General features: G+C 35.3%; 1 protein-coding gene across 3 annotated transcripts in view; it reads right to left on the bottom strand.

Moving 5' to 3' along the window:
- The window catches only part of HMCN1 (hemicentin 1), a 531,301-nt gene that overhangs the window by 347,035 nt on the left and 162,042 nt on the right, over positions 1 to 22,224 (bottom strand). For all 3 annotated transcript variants that reach the window (XM_077157239.1, XM_077157240.1, XM_077157242.1), the window contains exons 3-4: positions 8,992 to 9,150; positions 7,549 to 7,671 (exon numbers count right to left, since the gene is read on the bottom strand). In XM_077157239.1, the coding sequence (XP_077013354.1) occupies positions 7,549 to 7,671; positions 8,992 to 9,150 (282 nt within the window). The remainder of the gene's footprint in view (positions 1 to 7,548; positions 7,672 to 8,991; positions 9,151 to 22,224) is intronic.

Raw genomic sequence — 22,224 nt, 5'->3', positions numbered from 1 at the left:
GATCATACACTACTTGTCCTTTTGTGTCTAACTTTTTTCACTCAGCATGATGTCTCTCAACAAGGTTCACCCATGTTGTTATTGTATGTATCAGAACTTATTCCTTTTTACATATGAATTATATTCCATTGCATGTATATACCACATTTTGTTTATTCATTAATCTGTTGATGGACACTTATGTTGCTTCCATCTTTTGGCAACTGTGAATAATGCCGCTATGAATACTGGTGTGCAAATAAAAGTCTGAGTTCTGTTTTCAATTATTTTGGGTATATATCTAAAAGTGGGATTGATGTGTCATATGGTAATTCTATACTTAGCTTTTGAAGGAACTATCAAACTGTTTTCCACAGTGGCTGCACCATTTTACATTACCAACAACAATGAATGAGGGAACCTATTTCTCCACATCCTCTCCAGCACTTGTGATTTTATGTATTTTTTTAATAGTAGCCCGTCTAGTGGGTATGAAATGGTATCTCATTGTGGGTTTGATTTGTATTTCCCTAATGACCAATGATAGTGAGTATCTTTTCAAGTCCTTTTTTTTGGCCATTTGTGTATTGTCTTTGGAAAGATGTCTATTCAAGTCTTTTGCTCATTTTTAAATTGGGTTGTTAGTCTTTTCACTGTGAGCTGTAGGATTTCTTTATATAATCTTGATATTAAAATGTTGTTGCATATGTGGTTTCCAAATAGTTTCTCCCATTCTGTGGGTTGTCTTTTTACTTTCATGATAAAGATCTTTGATGCACAAATGTTTTTAATTTTGATGATGTCCCATTTATCTATTTGTTTTTCTTTTGTTGCTTGTGCTTTGCATATGAAATCTAAGAAGCCATGGCCTAACACAAGGTCCTGAAGGTGCTTCCCTATGTTTTCTTCTAGGAGTTTGATAGTTCTGGTTCTTCAATTTAGATATTTGGTCCATTTTGAGTTGATTTTGCACATGGTGGGAGGTAGGGGACCACCTAAATTCTTTTGCAAGAAGACACCATTTTCCCAGCAGTATTTGTTGAAGAGACTATTTTTTTTCCCCAAATGTGTGGAATTGGCACCATTGGCCATAAGTGTAGGGGTCTATTTCTGAACTCTCAATTCAATTCCATTGTTCTATATGTCTATGCTTGTGCCAGTACCATGCTGTTTTAATTTCTGTGACTTTGTAGTAAGTTTTTAGATTAGGAAGTGTGAGTTCTCCAACTTCACTCTTTTTCAAGATAGCTTTGGCTTTTAGGGGTCTCTTACCCTTCTGTATAAATTTGGTAATTAGCTTTTCCACTTCTGCAAAGAATTCTATTGGAATTTCTTTGAATCTATAAATCGCTTGGGGTAGGATTAACATCTCAACAATATTTAATCTGACTTTTAACACTCTCCCATCTATTCAAAGAAAAGTGGAAAGCATTTCAGTGCCTTTCCAGTCCCTGATAGAATAGAGAGCAGTAAATTTAAGCACAGATGCCAAATCTATTGTTAAGGGATAGAAAGGACAGGTGGGAATGGGATTTCAGGTTTCATTACTTGAGAAAAAGTCAAAATTAAAAAACAAATAAGTAAACTTCCAGTATTGGGTCCAGCATATAATGATGAGCTTGGAAGTCATCATTCCTGTCTTCACAAAATACTGAAAGATTTAAAATCAGCAACTCTTCTTAGCTACATCAGAAAATCAAGGTCAAAGGCAAACCACTTTTCTGAAAACAAGAGGCAGATACAAAGAATCACAACCTACCTAGAGCAGAAACTGCCACTGGATCCAGAATCTAGTAAGAATACTTAAAGGTCATTTGCTTAATTACTGGAGACTCAGCTGGACTAGTTTGAGGGATAAAAACTTCTTGATTTGTCACTATTGTAAAAACTTCAGCTTTTGGTAAAAAAAAACCAAGGTGGAAATCACAGGTAGGAACTTAGCAGTGGTTAAGGATGTATTCTCAGCAGTCAGAGGACATATGTCCCCCATGTTGAAACACTTAGCCGTTAATCCTAGACAAGATGCTTTACCTGGCTACACTTCATTTCCTTCATTTCTAAAATGGGAGTGGTGCTCACTATGTCTCCCTCATGGGGCCATGCTATGGATTAATGGAATAACTCTTGTTGAATGGCTGATATGTAAAAAGCACTCTGTCATTGTGAGTTATCACTGGTATTATTTTCTTATTACAGAGAAATTGCCAAGGAAAGTTAGAGGTATGGGAGCCTTTCATGTCTAACAGAAACATGGATTGAGATGAATATTCCCATGCCAAAGAGAGCAGCACAGGTACAGGAAATAGCCAGCAGACTCTTTGCAAGTGCTCACAGAGGAATGCTGGAATTAAAACATTCTATACCAAAACCCTGAAAGTTATATAATAGAATGGTCATTAAGACACAGTGGGACTTCAAAATGTCATTATTTACCTACTTCAAAAAATCCAGATTATTTGGCAATTAATCCTTTATCTAATAAAACTTCCTTCTGATAGAATAGATGCTGCTAGCCAGCTTTATTTATAAGTGGGGAATGGGACCAATGTACTGGGCCAGAGTATCCAGGGAGAGGTTTGTTTTATCGTGTATTTGTTCTGGACAGGGGTGGGATAAGTTGTTTGTTGTTGTTTTGTTCATTTTGTTTTGTTAGGATTGAAGTTAGAGGAGGTAGAGAGGAAGGATGAGGAAATTCAATACAAGTGAATTATAAAATTATGTCCGCTGTTCATTAACAATAAATCCTTTTGTGTTAGTTTCTTTAATACAAGGATTTAGCATCTGTGGGTAACTGTGAGATTTGAACTTTTTCTTATGCCAAAAACAATGTTAATGAGGTCCACTGACAATCGCCCAGCTTACCCAGAAACGAAGGATTAATACTGCAATGGTTTAGCTCCTTTTCAGTCTTCACAGGTGAATTGTTTAAGTGTGCCCATGAGATACGTTTTAACTTGTGCTTCCAGAATGTAATACCATACAGTGATTTATAGATCACTGAAGCTCAGCCAAATACTTTCTTCAATTGAGTTTCTTTTATATGTTAAATGAAGATGAAAGATACCTGGATCTTCTACTTAATCATAGTTAAAAATAATAATAATAATAACTTCCTTAGCTTAAGAGAGAGTTGATACAGAAAACACCCCACTAGATTTGGAAAATGGCAAACTAGATTAAGGGATAAAGCAGTTTCCTTTAAATACTGTACATTAAAAACTGATCTTGGCAGTGCAACGGTAGCTCACTGACAGAATTCTCACCTGCCAGGCCAGAGACCCAGGTTCGATTCCCGGTGCCTGCCCATGTCAAAAAAAAAACAAAAACAAACTGACCTTGAGTAAAATGAGAGGATCCAGTATGTGGGTGGCTTCCCTGTAGTTCTTGTGTTTATTAAAGGTGCACCTATTTTCCCTAGAGTTTTTAATATTTATATAATAAAAGAATTTGGAACAATGAGAAAAGTGGCTAAATTTCATACCAAAAAGTGTTACAATTCCAATTTAAATACCATCGTCGTGTTCCTGTTAACAGTTTTTTCCACCCTAGTGGTTTGCTTTAAGCAATGTATTAGTTTAAACAGTTCCAGGAAGCTCTTTGCACTATTTTTTCATCACACGCAGAAGAAAAGAACATTTCCCTCTAGCCTCTTCCTGTACTCCCCCATTCAGATTTATTTCTCAGCAACAACTAGCCATCTGGTTTCTAACAAGCATGGCAGTGTAATTTCTCTGCTTCAAAAGCAAAATAACCAACACTACCAAAAGGAAATGTGTTACCTAATACAAAGTAAAAGTTCATCTTTCTGCACTATAGATTAATTTAGCTTGATCTTATCCCAGTCACATGTACCGAATCATCAGGATCACAATTAATTTCATTATAAAAATGAAATTATCAGATTCACAGAGAAGCCAGAACATTCTCCTTGGTGAGAGTCAGCTGGCTGCCAAGAGGAAAGGAAGTGCCTCCTGGCTGCTACTCACATGCAGTCCTCCACTGTGCGGTCATCCAAACAATTGACCAAACACTGTATCTCAATTCAATAATTAAAAGTGATTATTATAATAGGTAACATTTATTGAGCACTTACAAGACCTCATGCGAAACATTTTACATGCACTATCTCATTTAATCTTATAACAACTATCTGAAATGGATAATTCTACTATCTCCATTTTACACACAAGGAAACCGGCATCACAGAGTCCATGTCACAATTAAATACAGATTTTTTTTTTCCTTTTAGGATGCATTTATCTTTAGGTAATTGAATATTTAATTCTAACAGGCTGAAGTAGTACGATCATTTGCTTAACTCTGGAGGCTTAGCAGTATGATGGACTTGAGTGTTAATGTAATCAGAGGCTCTGAATTCTTCTTGGCTCTTCACTCCCCCTTGTACTGGTTTCATTCTCAGACTATAGTAAGATGTCTGCATCAGATCTGGGATTCACATCCTTTGGGGACAATATCTACATGACAATATCTATATCCATAACTAAATTTCCCTTGAGTCTTATTGGCCCAAAGTAAATGAGCTGTCCTTTCCTGAATCAGTTGGCAAGGGGGATAGACTTGCTCTGATTGACAGACTAATCAGGGCCCGTCCTTTATCAAATTCCAGACCACATGGGTACTACAAATGGAAGAGGAATAAAATGAATCAGATTGGGGGTAGGGGAGGGTACCACAAAGTACACAGAAGCAGTGGACTTCATGGACTCCATTTGACACCAGAGCTCAAGCTCTTCACCGCCTTTAGACACACTATCCTCCACGAGACTGTTTTCTTTGATGTTATACGTTATTTGGAATTTTAAAACAGTCTTTTCAGAGGATACAGAGACTAAACTTAATGATCCCGTTTTACTTCCTTTAAGAGCAGTAAAGATACTTTAGCAACAATTATGTATGACCAAAATTTAAGATTGCTAGAAAGTTAGGTAAGGAAAAATAACTCTTACAGTCTCTCATATTTTAAGTATTTAGTGAAAGATTTCATTAAACAGCATCACAAATTGAATATTCAATGTATGTCAGACAGAACCATGTGAACAAATTTATAATAGTATAAGTGTATTATTACTATTATAGGGATTATTCCTGTAATTCCATATGCAATTATAGGAATATGCCCAAGGCACAAGAATAACTCAGAAAATAAAATGGCTGTTGTTTTTTGGGGGGCTCAACAGACCAAATAGAAAAAAAACTTGAAAAGAAAAGTATGAAAAAGCACAGCATGTTTGGGGAAGAGCAAAATATATTGATAGTACTAAAGAGAACGTGGACAGATAAAAGATAGTCTAGAGATAAAACTAAAGCAGAAAGAGGCTGGAAGATAAAGGTCTGCTATGTAGGATACCCGTATGTGAGGCTGCCTGGCAAAGTTTCAGCTGATGCCTGTTTTCCTGGCTACTGATCAGTACACCCAAACTCCCTCTCAAATGCATCCTTACTCATAAACCATTTCTAGGACCCTACATTTCATCCTATTTGCCATCTTCAGCTTATTTTTCTGTGGAACTTTATTAATTCTCCCAGAAAAATTGCTTTTACTACAACCAAAAGTCAAAACTAAAGAACAGGAAGCTTCTATGAGAACTCAAATTTCTAAATTTTAGTTGTGTCACAAGATGGATTTAAGTTGCATAAATTTATTAACTGATGTACTAATGCATACAGTAATAAATGTAAAATGTATTCATAGTGAATGAATTTCCTAAACCATACACTGTGTCAAAATAAAATCCATTTTTGTCATGCAACACTTTTTTCATAATTAATATCTAATCACTAACTGCAAAGTAAAATGGTCTGTAATTTACCCCATATTTTTGTAAATTATTACTCTTGTAAATTAATTGGTATTTATTAAAATTGTTGAAATTTATTTAAGACAAAAAATGATGCATCGTGCCACAAGACAGTTATTAATTTTAGAAAGTGCTTGCCTTTATAGAGCTTATTTTGTTCATTTGAAAAAATAGTTTTCAATTTCATGTAATCCAATTTTCCCTAGGTATGAATATGTAGATATAAATGGAGTCACATTCATAAGACATATATTTTTCTAGCTCTGAAGTCCAGCTACTAATAAATTCCCCCTCAAAATTTCATCCAGTTTATTTTAGGAATCTCCAAGTTTGCTTACAAACAAGTCTGAGCAGCTATTCTTTCAAATGTTCTAGGTGCCAGTCATGTCTCTTCTCACATCTTCTCCTCTCCAGTAACTTCTTCTGGGAACTGTCATGTCCAGCAGGCATGGCACCTTCTCCTGGCTCTAATGGCCCCTCCTCTTACTGAGCACTCCTGCCTGGAGCGTCATAACAACCCCAGTCGCATGGTATTCCTCACTGATGCAAAAGAGAACAATGTCCTACCTCACTTGTGCCCCACTTTGCGCTGGTAATGCAGTCTGTGCCCCAGGACTTCACAGAAGTCTAGGTTAAAAGCAAATTCTACCAATAGCCTTTCCCTCCATTAGTTTCAAGCACAATCTATGGGATAGGGCAAGAAACCCAGTTCCTGAGAGGATCTTGCACTCTTCCCCAACCTCTTTCTTCACAGGCCCCCAAATTCCCAGGCAAACATTTATGCAAGTTAACTACTGAGAAGCTCCCCTTAGTTAGTTGCCAGGCCCTCCCAGATATTTTTGAATCCTTGTAGTGAATACAATATAGACTCAAGCCATAACACACGAAAAGGCTGTTTCTCCCAAGAAAACTTTTATAGACTAAAATAGCTTTCCAGGTTTTTATATATCAGTACATTGAAGAAAATAATCTTTGTTAGATTGTTCAATCTAGAAAATTATAATGTCTTACTAGTTCCACCATGAAAAAATAAAATTATTTAGTTATGAACAATCTACTGAACCACTTCATCACAGACACAAAGGAGTCTGTCATGAAATTCATCAAACTTATGCCAATACAGTGGCCACATCCATCAACTGCCAACCATGCCTACTTAAAAACCTAATCTTTGATGTGTTCCTAAAAGCTTAAATGGGAGCTGAATGAATGGATGAATGAATGAATAAGTAAAGTTTCATTAATCTGAACGAGGCCCAGGCAAGACAACCAAAGGGAGAAATAAATAATCATGACAATTGGACATATCGCAACATTTTTCTAAGGAAAAATTTTCTCACTATGTAAATTAAAGATTTTATTACCATAAAATTTTTAGATAAGTATATAGTTACTTAGTTATTGGCCTTTAATCATAAAAGACAAATTTCACTAAAAGTTCGCTCAACAATTAACTTTTTCATATGTAGTTCAGTAATCAGTCAAACTTCATTGTACCAGCTAACAAAAGTAGTGCATCAGAAACACAAACTGACCTTATCAAACAATAAAACCTAAATAATTCATCAGGATAGCATAATACAATGTAGAAATTAATATTAGATATTCCCCACATTGGCTTATTGTCTATTTGGACCTGTGGCCTAGGACTAAAGCATTTTGAATTCACATCTATCACACCAATTAAGTTGGCCTCACTGATTTTGGTAAGCTGCCTAGTAATAAAGCAGACCTACTTTATCAAACCTACCTCATTCACTTGCTTTTTGTCCAGATGGAAGACCTGACCAGAACTGGTAGAAGCAATTTCCTCATAGACTTTATATCCAATGTGGGTCCTGTCATCACAATCTCCAGTGAGCACAAATACCACCTATGATATTTTAAAAAAGAATAAATTTTTATTTTTACTTCTTTTTTAATTTTTATTTCTTTTCTGGAGTAACGAAAATGTTCTAAAATTGATCATGGGTTATATGCACCACTATGTGATGACACTGTTAGCCAGTGATTGAATATTTTGGGTAGTTTGTACAGTATGTGAATATAGCTCAATAAAACTGCAAAAATAAAAATACCATCAGAGATTGTTAACAGAAATAAAACAAAATAAAGCTACTATGGCTAAGAGATTTGGGGAAAAAAAAGAATACAGTTTAAAGGTCTTCCATAGATCAGCCAATATATATTTAGTGAGCACCTATTATGTGTTATATACTACTAGGTAACTGGAATATGTATATGACATAATTCTTGACCTTATACCCTGTCTGATGGTGAACACTGACAGGAATATATTTATTCACATTTCAGAAATATAGGTTGAACGCTAAGGAAGTACAAATGGGACTATGACTGCTGAATTACACATGGTCTCAATTATTCATCTCTCCCTGTATCCATGTACTTTTCAATGTGATTTTGCAGTTCCTCTCATTTAAAAAGTAAAATTTATTTTATTTATTCTTGAATCTAAGCTTGGTCATGTGACTTGCTTTTGGCCATTAGCATGAGGCAAGAGGAATATTCTACCGCCTTTGAATCTAGACTCAAAAGGCCTGGGTATTTCTGCTTGGTCTCTAGTGTTTCTGTCATAGCCAGGAGAAGGACATGTCTCAACTGGCCTACTGGTGTCAGAAAGAAGACGAGAAACCTATGAAACAAAATTAAGTCATCCCAGAGCCTAGCCTAGATCAGCCAACCTCAAGTGATTCCCCAGGCACATAAGCAAGAAACCCTAGGCTAGATCACCTGAAGCTGCAGATATATGAGAAAAAATTACTTATTGTCTTAAGGCATTGACTGTTGGGACAGTCTGTTATGTAGCAATAGCTAACTGATACAGGGACTAATTCTGATGGGCAAGATTCTACACAGGACGTGATAGTTGAAATATAAGCCTTTCTTGTTAGGGCTCAATTATAAGCTAATAACAAATGCCTTAATTAATCTCCAATCCATTCTACTCTATCTTAATAAACAAGGTCTTCGTGTGTACAAATATCACATATAAGGCTAATATATTAACATATATAAAAGAGTATAACATGAATATATGGATCAATAGTTATAATTATTGTTATTTGCCACACATAGAATAGTAATAGTAAAAGAGGAGGGGCAATATCTGAGTTATTTATTTTCCCTTACACATCATATTCATGAAAACGTTTTGGAGTTGATTCCTACTCACTTGCGACTGTTTCTGCTGGATAAGCTGAAGCACCTCGTGGGTGAGCCGATAATCCTTGGACCGTGCATCAGTGAAAACATAGATGAAAGAACCAGGAAGAGAAATTTCCAATGCAATCTTTATAGCTCCAATACTCATTTCTGGACAATCACCACCACCCTATTTGAGAGCAGAAAAAAAAAATGCAAGGTTCTCATCAACAAGGAAGAAAGGAGCATTGTGGTTGTAACATACTGTCTTAGGAGATTTAGAACTGAACAACTAACTTCTCTTCACCTTTATTTTCTGTTAGTTTCCCACTGCTTCAATCACTTTGGTGGGGTGAGGAACAGAAAATAGGTAAAGAAATGTGTAACTGGAAAAACCTTCATTTAGAAATAAGTTATAGACCCATCCAATACACCCCAAATAATACATCCTTAATTTTTACCTTTAGTTAAATTACCTGTTACTCTCCCACTCTCTTTTATTACTGTATTATTACCCCCTCTCATTTTTTATCACTCAAATTTGATGACCTTGCTTCTTATTGTACCAAGAAAATAGAGGAACTCAGAAGACAACATCCATAGGCTCCCACCACCATGCCTATCAACCTACCTACAACAGTAGTCACATACTCTGCCCAGCTGTGTACATGGCTAAGGCTAAAAATGTCCCTGTACACTAATCAAGGACATCACTCCTGTGGTTGTTCCCACTCTCTTTTCTATCAACTAAAGTTCCATCTTCATGCGCTTATTCTCACCAGCAAACAAATATACTGGTATATTTCCTGTGGGAGATTGAATTATGTGCCCCCAAATTCACATCTGGACATCATATTAATCCATATTCCTTTTAACACCTAAAAGAAAATGTGTTCTTTTAGTTGCAGTGTAGCCCAACTGAATGAGGTTACTTAAGCTGGATTCCTGGAAACCTTACAAAGAGAAAGAATCCAGAAACCAGGGTCAGAGAAAGCCAGGGGGAGGAGCCAGAAACTGAAAGTCAAAGAAACTATAAAGAGCAAGGAAAAGACATTGCCATGTGACACAGGACAGGGACACAAGCCAAAGAACCCCAAGGATTGCTGGCAGTCGGCATCAGAGTGTCGCAGACCTTGGAGAGAAAACATCTTGCTGTTGCCTCAGTGTGGCACTTCTAACTTCAAAATGGTGAGCCAATAAATTTCCATTGTTAAAGCCAATCCAGTGTGTGCTACTTGTCATGGCAGACTGGCAAAACCCGGACATCATCTCTCATACTCCTCCAAGTTTCTACTCAAATGTTACCTTAAAAGAGAAGCCCTCCATAACCGCTCTACATAAAATACACCTTTTCACTCCCGTCATCCTTACTCTGCTTCATTTTTTCTATTAGCCCATTCTTTTTCTGTCTTTTTGACTTTAATATACTTCAGATGTTTTCTTAATCAAAACTGGTCCCCTCTGTATGAGGAATTCTTGTCACGTTTATTTTCTCCTTAAGTATGTGGATTTGTACATGAAATTATGTGCACACTGTACTTGTAATTTTATATATTCGTTTTTAAACTTAGATTATATCCTGACTATATTCCCATGTCATCAGTGTTCTTCAGAAAACACAGGTTTTAATGATTGCATAATTTTCTAATTATTCTCTATCCCATAATTTAGTCAACCATTTCTCTAATGTTTATTATTTATGTTCTTTCAAAATTTTCCCTATTATAAAGATGAAATGTGACTATATATCATATAAATCCACCATGTGGAGTCTGTTCCTTTTTCTTTACTTCCTACCATTCGTTGTGTTATCTTTAATTTGTATAACGTGTATAGCTCACCAGCTCATCATTTACACTGTTCTTCCAATCAAACTTTTTTCCTGCAGTAAACATCTATATATATATATATATCACTTTCCTACTGAAAATCCTTCACTATTTGTCTTGCATCAAATTATCTTCAAACTTTTTATTGCCTAACACATCCTTCTCCACGGTTTACCCTTCAAACTGATACAACTTCCTGTTCTTTGAATATGCCCCTTGCTTCACCTCTTAATGCCTTCAATACTTTCATTCAAGTGATTTTTTTAACCACTCCATTTCCTCCATCAAACATTTCTTACCAATATATGTATGTTTAAGCTCTTCTCATTATTCTGTAAGCTTTTCAATAGCAGAAATTGTGTTTTGTTGAGCCCTTATCTTCTCAGTTTATATCATCATGCCTGACTTACAGTTATCACTGAGCAAATATTTGCTAAATTGAACTAGTTTTCTTTTAAGGTTGAGATAATTGGCCTTCCTCTCTTTAAACTCTTCTCTTTTATTCCAGTTGGATACATGTCTTCACTCCTCAGATGTACTCTAATAAGCTGTACTCCTTATGGTATTTACCATATTCTCCTTTGCATAACAGTTATTTGGGGAGTTATGTTGAAAAATGCCCTTAAATGAACTTTTGTGTTCTAGGAAAGTAGGAAATAACTGCTGGACATGTAAGTAATCTTGGTATGTTGAATAGGAATAATTTTTACCTGCAGCCAACTTAGCATATGAGTAATGCATATTCTTAGCTGCTTTAAAAATTTAGATTCCTGTTGCATTTTCAGAAGATGAAATTAAAAAAAAAAATTCCCAAGAGTACATGACATTAAACTGGAGTATGAATTATGATATAATTCCATGTTCCACAAGCATTTTTCAATGGCCAAGTACATAGTACAGTTCAACAGTAGTATAATTCTAGGGAGATATTAATTGCCTTTATTAATTATCTCCTAAAATGTCTCCAGGGCTAGGAGAAGTTTTCTGTCTATGGGTCAAACAGAATAGGTGAGAAACTCCAGGGATACATGGTAGGAATGAAGGCATAACAAACCTGTCTGGATATTGCGTGAAGGATTGTCTCTGAGCCATTTGACTTGGGTTCAGAGTTGCTCTAAGCAGAGTGAGGGATGCCTTAGGTCATCCCTAATCCCCACATAAGAGAAGAATTTAGAGACCACTCGAATCCTTAGAAATGATGCCAAACTAACTCAGCCCATTGGGATACCTGGCTAGCTTCAGGTTCCTCCCGAATGTAGTTCTAAGTAAGCATGTATTAAAATGGAATTTCCCAAGCCTTTAGTTTTTCATCCTATAAATCTGAATGAAGCAGTTAAAAACCACATATTGAAAAAACCAATATAGTCAAGAACATTTTTTTTAAGCAATAGAATCTGAATATAGGAATCTTATTCTCCTGAAAAAAAAAAAATGGTACTTTTTTGAAATGCTGAACCTCATATATATGAGGCTTAATTTTGGTTAATACCCAAAGGAAAGAATTTGATGAACTGACACAGCTATAACCCTGCAGAGCGTTTCACAAATATAATTGCAAATGAAAGGTACTCCATTTATTTCTTGAACTCCTTTTATGTCTTACTCTCCAAACCGAACTCTTTGACTTTTATGGTGGAACTAACAGAAAGTCTCAGAGCAGCCAGAAAATTGGGAAATGTCAAGTTAAAAAGGAAATATTTTGACTCACATATGTCAGAAAACCCTGCTGGAAGTGCTTATACATCCCTTAGGAGTGATTTGAATAGCTTAGTTAAATTTTTCCTGCTGTGGAAATCATTGTATTCTTTACAATAAAAATGATGAGTCTGCCCTGAATTTCACATGTGCAGATACAGAACATATTACTATCACATTGTTTAAAGTGTTTTCTCAAGAATAAAATTATCTTCCCCAAAGAGTGCAGTTTCTTTAAATTTATGACCTTTCTGCTTTAGCAGCTAGTGGCTAGTTTGAAAATTAAAAGTGAATGTTAACTAGTAACTCATATTGTGGTGAAATTATTTGCTTATTTCATTGTAGATGTAGGTTTCTGAGAAGAAAAATAAAGTTTCTTTTTTTCCAGAAGAAGTTCACATAGCTTTTATAAGGATAAACATTATATTTATTTAATACTTCATTTTGGTTTCCTAATAATTTTAAATCCTAAATAACTATTAACATGATTTATAAAAGGAATGCTTTAGATCCGTGCTACCTACTATAGGAGTCACTCACTAGCCTCAAGGCTCTTGAACACTTGAAATGTGGTCGATGGTACTGAGAAACTGAACTTTTAAATTTTATTTAGTTTTAACTAAATTTAAATTTATTTTTAAAAAACAAAGCAGAGCTGTTTTTTATATAGATGCATACTGAAATGATAATATTTTGGATATACTGGTTTAAATAAAATGGATTTTTAAATTCAATTTTAACTGTTTTTAAAATTTCATATGTGGTCCACATTATATTTCTGTGGGACAGCATTGCTTTAGAATGATACATTTGGTTTGGTTATGAAGACTTCCTTCTGGTCTATCACTTGTAGGGTTGCTGCTTTTATCAAAAAGTCTTTGATGAACTTTATTTCCAGTAGAAGTTACTTCCAGTAGAAGTTTTAAGAGGCAACATGCAAGTTACTTTATGTTTACTAAGAGTCAAGAATCAAGATAAATATATTCAAAAATCTTTAAATAAATAAATATATGTGTGTGTGTGTGTATGCATAAATAAACCAAAAACAACCCACTGATTTGTTAATAAAGTTCCTTTCCCAGATCATCAATTGATCTTATGTCTAATTTAGCTTTGGAAGAATAGGACAAGGGAGTAGCATTGAAAAAATTGTCAGTTTTTATACATAAGTCTCACAAATTCAGAGTGTTTAGAAAGATTTGTGTCATGCCTGGTGCATATGTACAGATTTAGAGGTTTGGGACAATGGAAATGTGACTGAAACAGTAAAAACAAATTATTTTAAGTTTTAGAGCAAAACAAATAAACAAAACAAAAGTAGCCTTTAAAATTCTTTAACAGTTTGTTTTGACCTGAATCCCAAATGGAAAAATAAATATATAAAAGAGTATGCCATAAGACATCCATGATAGAGGGGTTTTGCGTCTGTGAAAACTCTCACTAGTTTAATAGATATCTTTATTGTACATGAGGCCACGTACATGTAGTAACTCAATGGATTTCTATTCTTAGCCAAGTACTGAAATTGTAAATATTCTCATGCTGCATCAATTGATGATGTAGGTATCATTTTTACCACATTTTTTTGACAGCACTAAATCTTGGAAACCATTCCACGGGGTCACACAGATAGATAGTGAAAGAGCAGAGATACGAACTCACTTCTACTGGACCTGAAAGTTCATACAAGCTCCAATGAGGCATTTTATTACCTTCATCGACTTCTGTGACTGCGAGCAAGTAGTCTGTCTGAGACATTATAAAAGCAGAGGAAGAAAATTCCCCTTTTTCTGCACACCCACAGAATATTATTCATTATTCTATTGTAGCATTCACTGAGTTGCTTTATAATTTATCTGTTTCCCCCCACTAGATGTCTCATTCCTTGAGTAACTTAGTAGGTGTGGCATTGTTATGTGATGAATGAATGAATAGTGAGTAGATGAGTGAATTTGATTATGCAAAGCAATCTTAACATAATTTAGATATATCTGCTGTATTCAGCCTGCACTTCACTCAAACCTAATCCATTTCCAGTAATATAATTCAAAGGTTAAGGCCCACCTCTCCACAAAGGTACAAGTGCCAATAAGTTGCTCTTTATCTAAACTTGGAATAATATACACATCCCCTCTGAGAGGTATATGAAACTAACCACCCCCTGTTTGCCTCTCTTCCCCTTTCTCTGAGTTCTAGGGTATAGTCATGTTCAATATTTAACAAGAGAAAAACAAACACAGCTACGCAAATAAATCTCCAAAAACCACACACACTCACACACAAAAAATGAAATACGTGATGACCTGCATAATGCACTGAATTACACAATTCCCAAAATGCATATAAGAGGGGCCTGGCCTCATTAAATTTGTGCTTTTATTTGAACCTTGGAAGATACCAAATCAGTATCAGCAGATACATTCTTCCTCGGTGTTTTGATATTCATTTTATCTTTATAATTCTACTGAGAGCTACAATTTACTAAGTTCCAAGGACACTTAAGATGGTAAAATGTGTACTGAAAAAAACAGAAGCATGTGGGCTTTTAAAGTAAATGTTGCTCCTGGAATTAGAAAAAAAAAGGGTTACCTCAGAGTTATAGTGATAATTATGTTCAAAAGACGAATTCCTGGAAAGAAAGATTTAATAAGAATGAATAGAAATCTAATAAGTCAAGGGAGTAATAAAGCATAGATTAGCATGCAGTCTTTTCTAAATGCAAGACAGTGTGGGAGTGGCACTAGAGTAAACTGAACCTTTCAACTCTGAAAAAAGTTGGAGAAAAATGAGGACCCTGTCCAAAGCCTAACGGAAGCGTGCTTATCAAAAGAAGGGTCAGAGAACCAGGATCAGCGAACCTGGGGTACTGAGCTCAGAGCAGGCACTCTCCCATGCCTTCTTTTTACTCTTCTTCTATTCTCATCATCCATTTTCACTGAACCTGTTTATACCAATTGTTTCCCAGGTACACCTAATTCTAAGCAGTCAAGAAATGAAACTTTTCGGGTAGGCTCATGTCTGAGTCCAAAAGAATTCTTACTGTCATAATAATTCTTACCCTTATTCTAATGAGTGAAATCTACTAAATTCTGAGCCTCCTTTAGAAGTCAGGCTCTATTCCTTTCCTATGGAACATCCATAACTTGAGAATGTCTTCTGTGTATAATTTATCCTTTACCTGTAAAACTTAGGTATGATGTTCAAGCAAATGCAAATATAATTTTAGTGTTTTAAATGCAGTTGTGTGATTCTCTGACCAGGAAACCGTTTTGTACATGTGGAAACCATTAAATTGCATTGAATTGAATTTAAAGTTCACATCCCAGCCAGTATAAAATACATCAGAACTATTGCAGAGTTTCAGTGCATCAGTGGCCTGTACTGGGCTTCATTACTTGTAGAAAATGTGGAAAGTATGTATTAAAAGACAGTCAGAATATTTCAGAAAACAAACCTCAAATCTCTCAGAATAAAAGAACATGCTACATCCTAGGCATTCCACCATGTTATACAGTGATTGCTGAACAAACTTGAAAAAGATGAGATCTAAGTTGAAAGCATCAAAGAACCGCCAACCTCAATTCCATATGCATTAGAGCTAATAATTACAACAATTTCCATGGTTTCAGGTTATCATCTGTGAAGGAATAAGGGTCTAATTCTTCGGCAACTGATCTTTCAACTTGTTGGGGCTTCTTCCATGCAAGGGACAATGAGGCTCTTTCCATAGCTTCATTTGGTCTCAGAGGATATCCAGTTCAATTCAAGTCAAATAATTATAAAGAGCACACTATATACAAGGTACTCAATATCTTAATTAATACATCTGCAAGTGATGTGCCTTCATAACAAAGTTGGCTATGTTTAAAAATTTCAAAAGCTTCATAATGCACATCAAGTATGATGGGCAGGGATCCTTTCATGAGGGCAATGGCATGGGAGGCAACCAAGAATCACAAAAATATCACCTTACAGCTTCTAATTATGGGAAAGCATGTGGAAGCAGACAGGGCTAACTCTAGGTAAAAATGGGAACTGCAAAATGAAATATTGGTATTTCCAGTTACCCCTTTAGTAACCCTCCCCTCTTCTACTTGTTAAAGAATTCTTTTTCTTTCTCCTTCAAGGCTTCTGTCTATGCCTTTTCATTGTGACCTTCTTTCCTATTAAATTAAGACACTGTCATTTCCCTGGTCAGGATGGATTCCCAGTCTCTCTTAGCAGATGGCTCCTCTGTTTGCTCAAAGAGCATGTACCAGAAGGGCTTAGGGTCAGGGTCTAACGAGGTCCTTGTGCCCAACCACCACTTGCTTATTCATGGTTAGGTGTCCACCCTGCCTGCACTTCCACTGGACAGACCTTCCTCCTCCTAGTCTTCCTTCAGCTATGAAACATTTCTATCTTTCAACTGTACTGTTCAGACCCCGCCTGCACTTCCACTGGGCAGACCTTCCTCCTCCTAGTCTTCCTTCAGCTATGAAACTTTTCTATCTTTCAACTGTACTGTTCAGACTCCACTGAAATCTCTCTCTCCCCTCTACTACAACACCCTCATATGGATTTTTCATGCTTTCTAGCACATGTAACCTTGTACAGGATGCTCTGACAAATGCCACACAATGGGTTGTTTTAAATAATGGGAATTTAATGGTTCGTGGTTATGAGGCTAGGAGAAGTTCAAAGTCAAGGCATCAGCAAGGTGATACTTTCTCCCCAGGGTCTGTAACATTCTGGTGCAGTCTGCTGGCCATCCTTGGGATTCCTTAGCTTGTATCCCTGCCTCTGGTCACATGATGATGTCTTTTCCTTTCTCTTCTGGGTCTCCTTGACTTCTGGTTTTGGTTCTTCCCTGTGGCTTTCTCTGACAATGAATTTTTTCTGCTGATAAAGGACTTCGGTAATCCTGATTAAAGCCCACCCTCAGTCAGTTGGGCCACACCATAACTAAAATACATCTTCAAGAGAACCCATCTACCATGAATTTTCACCCATAGGAACAGGGATCAAGGCTAAGAACATGTTTCAATTAGGGTACATAACTCAATCTACCACAGGCATTATTTCTGTTATAGGCTAATTAATGAAGGAGACTGTAATGCCATGATTCCTTTTTGTGATAAAAAAATTTATATGTTATCCTGTGCATTGACAAAAAAAATCAATACAATGCATTTGTACTAATGAAGGCATTGTAATTATGAATACATTACATTACAGGGAAGTTTAAGATAAATTTCATGTTGTTTTTGAAGCTATTACTCAAACAAAGTTAATAAAAAGATATAGATCATCTAAAAGGAAGAAATTGAATTATGTGAAGAAGCAGAAGAATGATGATTAAAAAGAATCAACATGAACACAGAAGGACGGTATCATAGATTGAGTAGTGCCCCCCAAAAATTCATGCCCACCCGGAACCTTAGAATGTGGCCTTATTTGGAAATAGAGTCTTTGTAGATAAAATTAAAGATCTCAAGGAGAAATCATCCTGAATTTAGAGTGGGCCCCAAATCCAATAATTGGTGTCCTTATAACAAGAGGCGAGGACACAGAGACATACCACAGCATTCAGAAAAGAAGGCGATGTAAACACTGACGTAGAAATTAGACTGGTGTGTCTGTAAGCCAAGGAATGAACACCAAGGATAGCTTACAACCACCAGAACTTAGTAGAGATGCATGGGATGGGTTTTCCTTCAGTCTCCAGAAAGAACCTACAGAAGGTTTAGAAGGAACCTCCCTGCTGATCCCAGGATTTCAGTCTTTGAGGCTCAGGACTGTGAGAGGATAAATGTCTGTTGTGGTCATTTGTTATGGCAGCCTTTGGAAACCAGTACAAATGGAGACCTCGTTTAAAGTTTACACGAGGAGGCCTGAGGGACTTAGCTGATGCCTGGACCAGTATCCAATAACGTGATATGCCTGCCTAAAAAAAACTGCTAGTCTCTGGCACCGACAGCAAACTCCAGGCAATGGACCACAGGAGGCTCTAGGCATCATCTTGTGAGGAAGGTCAAGATGGTCAAATCTCTAAGTAGTGTTAATTCATGTCTGGGGTATTGTTAGGTTTCTGGAAGGAATTTAAACATCTAATGAGATAAATGGACAAATAATCTTCAAAGTTAATTTCAATCCTGAGATCCCACAATTCCTGAAAATATTTCAAGGCCCAGGCAGAAAAAAAAGAAAAAAACAATAACTGCTTTAAAACTAACTGTGTCTGATCAGTTTAGATTGAAAATAAACTATCTAATTTTCCCGTACATCCATGCTGTTAAAAATGAGGTTTATAATTCTCTCTAGGAGACCTGGATTTAGATCAAGGAACATTCTTAAAAGGAAATCTTTTTTACCTCCATCCTTACCATCCTCCAGTGACTGCCAAAATCCAATACAGTTACTGATTATGGGGAATAGAGCAGTCCCTTGGCTGGTTAAGTACCATGTATGTGCTAAATCCAGGCACCATAAATCAGTGGGTTCTTCTTCTTAAACATTATTTTGTCACATCCAATATTACAGTGCAGCATCCACGCTTGTACCCTTAAGATCGGTCTCACACATACATACTTTGAAAAGAAAAATCAAGAAGCTTGCCATTATAATCCCACCCATCCCACTCAAAACACTTGTATATTCTGCTTTAAAAAAGCAATCTAACAACCACCATACCCTTCCCCTACCCTTCTTTGGTAGGGGAAATGATTAAGAAATCAACCAGCTATTTGCTTCTGAATAAGGTACTAGAATAAACAGCTAGGAAAGATCCAAACAACCCAACCCCAGTGCCCTCCACTCTCTGATATCAGTCTCTGTCCCTTACCCCTTGAGTAGGGTGGTAGATGGGGACTCTGTATTTTATGCATGATTTTTCTGTAGACCTACAACTTCTCTACAAAAAAAAAAAATACTATTTTAAAAGAAAAACTTATAGGAAAGAACACTTTACAAATCTAGATTCCTCAGGGAATCCCTTGTTCAATCAGAAAACTGCAGCCGCATGGCAAAGTTTTAATAGATTGTTAGTTCAGTTCCAAAGAAGTTTCATCTCCAAGAACAAAGACAATCAAAAGTCTGCCTGCAAATATACACATAATAATTAGCATTGCTTTTCAGTCTCTTAAAACTGCAGCTTGCTCTTGTGTCTCTTAAGGTGTATGTGAGAGGTCTGTCTTAATTAAGCTTACCATACTACATATTGAGAACTGTGCTGAGGAAAGAGAGTAATTTTAGATTTATAACTAACTTTGTCACTCACTGCTCAGTAATTTTAGGTGAATCAATACTCAAATTGAGTGGAGGTAAAACCTATTTAAGTAATAATTCAGTTTGTTGAAGATGAGACAAGCACAATAAAAACATCTGTCTTTAATTCCCTACTTTATTACTTTGAAGTAAAATACAAAGAGAAGTTATATAAATAAATATGCTAATTTGATTAGATTAATTAGGTTACTTCAGCCACTATTTAAAAGCAAAGTAGCATAGCAACAAGAGAAATTGGCTTTGGAATTAAATACCTCATTTTAGCCCAGACTTGCTACTCATCAGTTTAGTGACTCGAGTAAGACATGTTATCTAATAGCTCCAAGATTGAGTTTCCTTATTCATAAAAATGAATATGAATATCTGTATTGACATGAATAGAGAGAATGGCATTAAAACATTTGCAAAGCCTTTTTCAAGGCACATGTTCTATAATTGTTGTTCATTTCTAGGCATAAATTTTGGGGAAATTATTTCCCTTAAAAGAAATGTGGAGTAGCAGTAGTGCTAGAAGTAATAATAATGGTGTTAACAGCTAATATTTATCAAGTCCTTACTTTGGTCTAGACACTGTTCTGTTCTTTTGCATGTATTGTGATTTAAACTCTTTATTACACTTTCCTAAATTAAAGGCATATATGTCAAATGCATATTAAGAAAACTTAGATGGAAACAAAACCTGCTTTTTAAATTTACTCATTTGCAATACCAAAAATGAGTGTGGAAATCACCTTTTAAATCTCTACATTACTATTCTGACTACTATTCCCTTCCCCTTCCTTTCTTCAGTCAAGTTTTTCTTTTCATCTTATTTCCTTAGTTATATATGAGACTGATCTTTTAAAAATTTTAAGTTGTATGTATATGTTACCAGAATAAAATTTTAAAAAAACATAGAACTGTGCAACACGAACAGTGAAGCCTATTGTAAATGACGGAGTATAGTTAGTAGTACAATTATTTAAACAACTTCTCTACAAAAAAAAAAAAATACTATTTTAAAAGAAAAACTTATAGGAAAGAACACTTTACAAATCTAGAATGGAGAAGCACACTTTTACATAGTAGCATGATTTTGAATATTAGAAATTAGTTTAAAAGTAAAAAATTGGCATAGTAAAATTGTTCTTCTAAAATCAGCTACATTATCTTTTCCTCTTCCTCTCACCAGTATTTGCCTAGCCAAACACTGTATTTCATATTCTCTCTTGGCAGTTAATTACAACACCAACTGTTCTCATACTATAGAAAAAGGTCTTTTCCCCTTAACTTCGGTCTGCTGTAGTTTAAGCCTATTTATTCTTCTGTTCTTGCTAAAGAATAAGAGTAATTTGGACTTTATCCTTCCTAACTCTGCTGCTGCAAGGTGGCAACACTGTTCCACATATTTTTTATCTTATCCTTGTTTAATTTTTTTAAGTTGATTTTATTAAAAGACTTCACAAATGAAAATTAAATGATGCATGCAGATTTTCATTTTCTGGTATCAACTATCATTATAAAAATTTGAATTGCCATTCCTTTATTTCATAAATATATTCTATGTATTTTTTTTTAAATTTCAAGCATTTGACTATTATGCCTTTTGTTCTTTAAAACATTTGGATAAAAAATTTGAAAGCATATCACTGCCAATATACCATTTTCTAAAAAGCAACACGCTTTATAGCTTCTTTAAAGAACGTGACCTGAGGCAGGACTTGGCACTCTATATTTACAAGGATATTAATTCCCAAAGCTCTGTGTGATTTGAATACCATTTGTTGTCAATTGTCTTTCTTTTTCCCAGAGGGGAAGCTCAGCTGCTTTATAGAGAAGTTACTTCTCTATAATCCAAAGGAAAGATGATAAAGGAAAAATAAATTAATGTTATAAATGTAATGGTTTAAGTTTATTGATTTTGTACTAAGTTAAGTTTTACTTGGAAAAATTTTAACTGCCTTTCCTCAAGTTAATTCCATATTTCTATGAGAATTAAAGCTGAGCCTAGTGTAATGGTAACAGATGATTATTTACTTTACCTAAAACTGATTTCAGCTTCCTTATTTTCAAAACTATTATTAATGTTCCAGGAAATTTTTTAAAGCTTTCCATTTTTTAAACCCAAGCTAGTTTTAAGAGGACAGCAATCCTTGTTGCCCTTAATATCAGCGATTTGGGAGGTGTTAATAAAAAAAAGTAGTAGAAGGACAACCAAGGAAGGGTCTGGAGATAATAAAACAAAATTTAGTATTTCAAACCAAACTTTTATGAAATTTATTAGTTCTTGTATCTTAGACTGATTTAAAAAATAATCAAATATTCTCTTGGTAAAAACTGAAAATGATGATGATGAGGCCTAGAGTCTTTTCATATTTGAACCTTAATTAATTAAATTTTGACATTAATTAAAAAAAGGATAATTAGCTAAAAACTTTGAAAGTAAAAATACTTCCATAGTATCCCCAATGCCCATTACAGTGCTAAATGTTTGA

Source organism: Tamandua tetradactyla, chromosome 4 (genome assembly GCF_023851605.1).
Source record: "Tamandua tetradactyla isolate mTamTet1 chromosome 4, mTamTet1.pri, whole genome shotgun sequence".
Taxonomy (NCBI): domain Eukaryota; kingdom Metazoa; phylum Chordata; class Mammalia; order Pilosa; family Myrmecophagidae; genus Tamandua; species Tamandua tetradactyla.
This window is presented reverse-complemented; position numbering and strand designations above follow the sequence as displayed.